This window comes from Chaetura pelagica, unplaced genomic scaffold (assembly GCF_000747805.2).
Source record: "Chaetura pelagica isolate M959 unplaced genomic scaffold, ChaPel_1.0 scaffold995, whole genome shotgun sequence".
Lineage (NCBI taxonomy): Eukaryota > Metazoa > Chordata > Aves > Apodiformes > Apodidae > Chaetura > Chaetura pelagica.
In genome coordinates, this window is record NW_009953385.1 from 178,474 (window position 1) to 186,104 (window position 7,631).

Here is a 7,631-nt window from a genome sequence, read left to right on the forward strand (position 1 = left end):
AACATGACTCCTGGTGAAAGGGCAGCAGTTTGTGAGCTGGTAGCAGGGAAGAATGGAAGTGGCAAGATCAGAGGTGGGTATCTTGAGTGCCCAAGAGGTGCCTCCACCTGAGCAATGGCAGGGAGCTTGGCAAAGTTAAGCAGCCTGGATCCAGGAACTAGCTTGGAAGTGGGGGAAGGCTCCAGGTGCAGCCATCCAGGGCACTGTGGCAGTGACAGAGTTGATCTTTGGCTTAATGTGTCTCTGGTCAGGAGAGAGAAGCTGCAACCTGCTCGATGAAGCTGGCCAAGTTGATGTCTCGCTCCGATAAGCCTCCACACTCATGGGTGCTCAAGGTTATGTGAACCTAAACCAGGCAGACAGACAAACCAACCAAGAGTTGCTGACAGAAAGAGCAGGAACTGTTTTCCCCCAGTGTTGCAGTTTGCATCCCATGAGGCAGGTAGCACTGTTACTTTCTCCAGACTTCTTAGCAAATTCTTCCGGGGGTGGGTGAGGTGCTTTTAGCATTTTGCCTGGTTTTCTCCTTCCTACAGCTTGTCCTGCCACCCCTCTTGTGCCCACTGTTCAACTCTTTCTCCAGAAGCTTTCCCCCTTGCTGCTACTTCTGATACTGATTTTAAAAAAGCACCACTGCTACCAGCTTAGAGGCAGCTACTGCTGCTGGTTTATGCCTGACAAAAGGGGTGTCTTCCCTGAAGAGCTCCTGTTGCCCCCCTCTTTCTTACCTTATTATACACGTTGAACCATTCAGGGTGGTGATCCAGTTTTTCTGCCTGTAGAGCCACTCTGGTCATGAAGCCAAAGGCCTGCCCAGTGGAGCAAGAGGAAAAGTCAGCTCTGAACCACTCCCCTTGCAATATATTGTGTTTTCACCCAGTTGTTATTAATTATACACCCCATGTTTCTAGGTAACCCAATCAAATGCAAGGCCTGTAATGTGTGTTTTATCTTTTTTGGGGGGTTTTCTATGGGTTTTCTTCTTTTTGGGGAAATTTTCCCAGACATACCATGTGCTGGGTTGAGCACTTTGGTGTCTTGGGCAGGTTATCTTGCTCAGGCATTAACATTTCAGGAGAAACATGGGAGGGGTTTCTTTGGCTGAGCCTTGCAGGTGGGATTTGCTGCTCTGCAAACCAGCTTTGTCAAACTCTTGTAGCACTGATGCTCCTACCCGGTTGAAGTCCTTGAAGTGGAACTCTTTGAAGATGGCATCTCTGCCTTCCACCTCGTTCCACCCCACAGCTCTCAGGTTTGGTAGCAGCTGCTCCCTCTCCTCTGGGCTCAGCCTGTGGGCTTTTCCTGCCTGGTACCACAGAAAGGAAAAGGAAGAGGAGCAGCTCAGTGTAGCAGAGGTAGGATGGAGCAGGTGTTCAAAGCAGCAAGGGCATCCCATGGGTTGTGGAGCTACAGGTGGGTGGGAGGGTTAGAGGGTGTGTGTGGATCTGAACTGGGGGTGCTGATGACAGGGGACATCTCTGCTGGCTTCTGCTCCCTGCCCTGGGTGCATCCTGCATGTGCCTAGGTCAAGTGAAGATCAGCTTGTCTCATTTGTCCTCTCACCTGCTACCACTTCACCAGGGTACACCTGTATCAGCACAACCTGAGGTATGACAAATGGTGCCTGGGGGAGGTTCAGCTCCCAGATATTATGTAGAATCTTCTGGATAAAAAACAACCACCCTGAAACTCTGTGATGGCTTCTAGAAGTGAGAATTGCTTCACGTTTGTGAAATACCTTCCCAAAGCTGGAGGGCTTTGTTCGCAGGTCATCTGCACTGGGAGCCTTCTTTAGAGGAGAAAGAAAAGAGATGAAGCAGAGAGGGATGAATCACCCTGAATTGGAGTTCAGCTCCTTTTCAATCTCCCTTCTGTTATGATGGAGTTGAAGAGGCTGTTACTGTCTGTGAGTGACAAGAGGGAGGAACTGTGATTTAGTGTCTTCTGCTCCTGGGCAGAGCTGCTCTGTGGTTTTGAAGGGGTGTGTGGGGTGGGCAGCAGCAGTTCTTGGCTTTGGGGAGTGAATATGGGCAAAGATGAAACTACAGTGGAGTTCTTGGGGACAGGGGCTACCCAAGCCTGTGTATCTTCTAGCTCAGTGGGGAAGGCGGGAGTGTTGCTCTATCTGAAAGGTTATCTTGTGGCAATTAAAATTCCATCCTAGTGGGTGATCTGACTTTTTGAGTTGCTGAGGTTTGTTTGGTTTTTTTTTTCCCCCTCAATGAGTAAGACCCAATGTTTCTTTGCAATTTGTTTTCCTTTTGAGCAAAGCCTGGCAAGTTAGACCTGAGTCCCAACAAATGCAGCCCACTGGTTTGCTCAGCTGATTAAGATGCTTCTTTTGGGCATCCATGCCCAAAAGCAAAGCCTCTCAAGGGGCTGCTGGCCAAAGATGGGGAAACTGTCCTTTCCTGTAGCTCCTCTAAGTTGCATGTTGTACAAAATGAAAGAGGCAGCCAGGGAGCTGAGCTTTTTGTGGCTTCTTTTGAGGAAGATTGGAAAGATTGCACCTGATTGCCATGTTACTGGGTCTCCTAAGCCATGGGGCTATGGGAGTGCCTACCTGTCTGTATAGCTGTGGTTGTTACACCTGGAAAAAGCTGTCTTCTTGCAGGGCACTTGGTGAAATGGAGAGGGCTGAGGTGCCTGCTGAGCTGGGACTGGGATGGTTCCTTCCCCCTGGCATCATGGCTGTGTCCTCTCCTTCTTCCACATTGGGGAAAAAGCCTTCCTCACCTGTGCAGGCACCACCAGTGGTGGGCTTGGATGGTGCCCTTGCCAGCCCTGGCTCCACCTGTGGTGGGCTTGGATGGTGCCCTTGCCAGCCCTGGCTCCACCTGTGGTGGGTTTGGATGGTGCCCTTGCCAGCCCTGGCTCCACCTGTGGTGGGTTTGGATGGTCCCCTTGGCAGCCCTGGCTCCACCACCCCATCCCTTGCCCTGCTCTGGGTTTGGAGGGGAGGTGATGAGTAAACAGGGCTTAGCACAAGAAACCCTCAGCCCTTGCCCTTTTCGTGCTGATGGCCTGATAAGCTGGGAGCAGGTAGCTTAGCAACTGACTAAAGTGGTGACAGAGGCTGGATCTGCTGGGGGGGGTGGGCAGGAGTGGGTGAGGTGCTGAGCCAGGGTTCTGGACCAGGGCTTTCCTGAAAGGTCTTGTATCAGAAAGGCTGCACCAAGCTGTTGCTTGCCTGGAGCACAGGGGGGCTGGATGCCAAGCAGAGCAAGAAACCAGGCTGCTTGGAAGGGAAAAGATTTCATTGTTTTCTGACCTCTTTTCTGCACGGTGACTCCATGAAGAGGATGAGCCTCGGGGCTTTTTCCAGGCCCAGCACCAGCGGGAGGCAGGGCCAAGCTGACATTTGGCTACCGTGGATGGAAAACCATCTCCTCTGGCTGTGTATTGTGGTGACAAACCCTCTGCCTGGAGCACCCTCCACACAGACCACCCCACTCCCTTCCCCTCCTCCAGCCCAGCACACACTGGCCAGCCTGCTGGTTTTTGTTGCTATGGCACGTTCATGCTTTCATGTGCACTTCACTCCTTTAAACCACGTTCTTCTCATTAGGGAAACGTTAATTATTTTGTTTTCTTTTGCTGGATCTCAACTGCCAGGGCACTGGGATTTATTTTTTTTTTCCTTTTTGCCAGCAGGAAACCCGAGTAGGTGGGATTGTGCAACCGAGGCACAGGAACCAGCAGAGGAAACTGGGAGAGACCTTTGGGCTTTCTGGGAAATGAAACAACCCTCTCTGCCCAAATTCCCATCTCTTTTAAGGGTGCTTGGCACTTAGGAGCAGGTAAAGGTGAGAGCAGGACCTGCAGGCAGGGCTGGAATTTATTCCTGTCCCCTCAGGTGCCACAGGAAAGCTGATTTCACACCACTCAGGGGAGGTTGCACCCATGGGGGTGATACTGGTGATAGTCATAGGATACTCATTAATAAATTCAATAGAAAGATAGACTCATAGAAACTTACTGCAATAATGAATTTGCTCTACTAAGGGTTACTTTTCAAACAGTGTGCTTTGTGAAACTATCAGTCCATGATGCCAAGCATCCCACAGGTTGTGATAAACGTCAAGTCTTAGAACCTGTGGCACCCACAGACAACACTGATATGGATTCTGCCCCAGCTGGACCATCTACCAGTGGGAGACTGGAGCCAGGACAAAGGAGGAGAGGCAGGACCAGGATGGGAGACAGGACTAAGGACTAGAATCAACCAAGACCCCCTCAAGCATGCAGAATTACAAAGACAGCCAACTCAGGACATGAAATGACTGCGTAAAAGACTTCTGGGAGCTCATTGACATGGAACTGAATGGTGTATGTGAGTTGGGGTGTTTCACTCATTGGTGGGAGCACTCCTGGTGGAGAATCCCCAGGGCTACAATAAAGAATCCCTGCTCAGTAACAGCTTGTTTGTTGTGAATGGGTCTGAACCTGGAATCCTTGCCCAGCCTCCCGCTTGGGTGAGGAGAGTTAGAAAGCAAGGGGGTTTGGAAGCTCCCAATTTTTCTTTCCCTGGTCCTGCAGCATTTGAGAGGGGGGAACCCTTTCCCTTCTCCTCCCCGAGGACCCGAGCCCTGCCAGCCCCAGCTCCGGCAGTTCAGCCTCAGCCTCCGGAGCTCCCTGCGTTACTGATTAACCACAGCGCCGAGCTCTGCTCCTTCCTCCCTTTCCCTCCTGCCTCTTCCCACAGGCCGGAGCTGCCTCTCGAAACCTTCCTCACCCCTTCCTTTGCAGCCTCCTCCGAAGGAACAGCAAGGATTTCCCAGCAGGGACTTACCATGACCCTCGAGTTCCCGTATCCTCCTCCTCCGTCCTTCCCGGTGCCCGCAGTTCCCTCCGGCTGCAGCGGTGGCTGCTCCCGGGAGGCGTGGCGCGGGGACCGGGTCCACCCACGGAAAGCTTTCCTGCCCTTTCCCAACACTTCCCGGGCACCTGGGATGTCAAACAGAGTCTCCTTGATCCCACGGGAGCAAGATGTGTCCGCAGCCCTGAACCCCCCCACCCCTCTCTCACCTTTAGGGCCGCTTCTTTTCAGCTGGTGCAGAAGGAAAAAAGGCAGAAGGGGGATGGAGAGGAAGAGTGCGAGTGCCAGTGCTGCTGGCAACACGTGTGATGAGTGGGACAGTCCTCCTGGTGTGCCCTCCCAGCCCTTTGGATCTCTTGGGCACAGCCTGGGTGACACTGCAGCACCAAGAGCCAGGTGGGGTGTGTGTGTGTAGCACAACACTCCTAAGCATTTTTAAGGTGTTTTCTCCCATTGCTGAGGGAACTGTGACTCCCTGGTTGTCCTGCAGCTCATCAGCTGCTAAACCCACCCACGTGCTGGGCAGTTTTCCAGTGCTGACCACAATTCTGGGTTGTGCTGATGTACAGAAGTTCAGCACCTCGCTGTACCCTCCTGGCTTTACTTTACCCTTGGATTCTGGAGATTCTTTAATGCAGTGTGACATACATCCCTTGGACATCCTCTTGTGCACTTCTTGTTTCTTGCTGGTGCAGCTGGTGGGTGCCCCAGAGATGATTTGTTCCTCCAGCAGGCAAGTTGGAAGCAAATTCTCCCTTTTTGGCCTCTGCAGATTTGCTTGCCAGGGTAATGAAAAGGAAAAATGAGCAGCTTTTGTGTCCTGGGAGACCCTGTGTGTTTGTCCAGGGAGAAAAAAATAAGACTGGGAGAGCAGTGCAGCACCTGAGGAGAAAAGAAACGTGTGCAGATAGGAAGCTGGAAGCTTTGATGTGGATGAGAAGTGCTGTCGGGTTTCCAGCCATGAAATGAGGAGGTGGGATTGTTTGTAAGGTTGGGAAAAGCCAGCAGATTGTTTGCACATCAGGACTGGCAGGTTAAGCAGCAGAATCACCTCTGAAAATATTGGTATAAGCAGGAGGTCAAGGAAGGAATCATGTCCTGGTGGAGCTGCAGGTGGACTGGTGGGTGCTGCAGGTAACAGCAACGTTCAGGTGAGCTTGGCTGTGGGTTCCTCAAGACAATGGTGATGGGGACTTGTTGGGGGCCTCAGCTGCACCTTTGCAGGTGCCAGTCCCTCTGTTGGCCTCCTTGTTGGTTTGGAGATGGGGAGGAAGCAGGTGTCCCAGCTCTCCCTGTACCCCACTTAGCTGGACTTTGTTCCAGCTGGGAGCTGATCCTCTTTACCTTGCTCATCCACGTGCTGCCAGTGCAGGGCACTTTGCAGACACCTCAGCTCATGAGAGGTGAGAATTTCTCTGGTTGGGGAGAAAAAAGGCTTCATTATACTGTGTCTACTGATTACCCAGCTCCTTTGGAATGGCATTTTCTCTCCCAGGTTATAAATCAAGCCTTCAGTGCCAACCTCTCATGGAAGTGATCTCTCTCAGAGGGATGTGCTTGGGTTGAAAAGTGGCAGCAAGGCAGTTGAGGCTGTCCTTGGTCTGTGGGGTGAAATCGTGGCTGGGAGGACCCTTTGGCTGACCAAGTTCCTGAAGCTCCCCCTCTGCACGCTGCTCTTTTGGAGATGGGACTCGTTAGGTTTGCTTTTAATGATTAATTGGGTGATGTTGGGCAAGGTGTTTGCTCAGAGCCCTGTGCAAGGGCTGTGCTTGTTTACTGGCAACAGATGTTGATAGATATTTTTCCCCTCTTTCCTCCCTTCTTTGGAGTTTTTCCTCCTAGTTTAGGGCTGGGCTTAGGTCAGTGGCAGCTAAATCCACTTCTACATGTTTGGAGGGATTTCTCCCACCACTCACTATTTTGATTTTGTCAGTACTTTTAGAACAAAATATACCTGACCCTGAAACCTGCTCTGGTTGAGCTCCATGTCACCATCTCCCATGACAAGATTTGCCTTTTGAATTCCCACCCTTTCTCATTTCATGTTCCCTGAAACGTTTTCCTGGTACCTTTGAAGGAAGAGGGACACCAGCTTCCTTCTGGTGGTTGCAACTTGCTTCCAGTCACAGAAAAGATGTGGAAAGCATGATCCAGCTCCCTGCAGCATCTCAGGACTCAACAACACAGCAACAAGCAGGTGGGTTTTTTTGGTGCTTTTTTTTTTTTCCCCCTCCCCACATGGTTTGATTCTTCTCTCTTTTTATTTCCCTACGGTCTGTGCAGGCTCCTCACTTAACAGTATGAAAAATGGGCTCAGTGTCATCTTCCTGCAGGTGTCCTCTGCCAGGCATCCCTTGGGAAGAGCTGAACCCTCATGAGCATGGTTCAAGTCACAGGAAAGTCACTCTGGCTTTGCATCTTGGGCCCTCCTTACCAGGCAAATGGGATTAAAGCAGCAAGGAAAGTGGTGGCTTCTCCCACCTTGTTTGCTTCAAGGCAGGTTTGCACCAGAGCTGCTGACTCAACAGTGGGATTTCACTTGATGTCACTGGCAGAGAAGAATTCTCTATCTCCAGCAGGTTCCAGGGCTGGGTGTTTGCTTTAGATTGTACTTTGGAAGAAGCTTCACTTGTGCTCTCTCTGCTCTTGCATTTCCCAGCTCTGCTTCTGGTTCTGACTGGTGCCAGGGTCAGGCTGTCCCTGCTCCTGTTTGTTTGCTTCAACTTTCGCTGATGTGCTTGGCTCTTCTCCAGGTTTGGCACCATGAGCTGTTCCTTCTTCCCATGCTAAAGGCTTTTGAGAGAGGAGGATG

The 7,631-nt window shown here is 51.4% G+C and overlaps 1 protein-coding gene across 1 annotated transcript; it reads right to left on the reverse strand.

Annotated features, from left to right (window-relative positions):
* Positions 1–247: 247 nt before the first annotated feature.
* PCBD1 (pterin-4 alpha-carbinolamine dehydratase/dimerization cofactor of hepatocyte nuclear factor 1 alpha) lies at positions 248–4,947 on the reverse strand (the record flags this gene model as incomplete). The annotated part of the gene is made up of 4 exons (XM_009998209.1): positions 248–346; positions 729–809; positions 1,175–1,306; positions 4,793–4,947. Coding segments are annotated over 4 exons (467 nt in total), but the record flags the coding sequence as incomplete, so codon positions are not given.
* Positions 4,948–7,631: the final 2,684 nt, after the last annotated feature.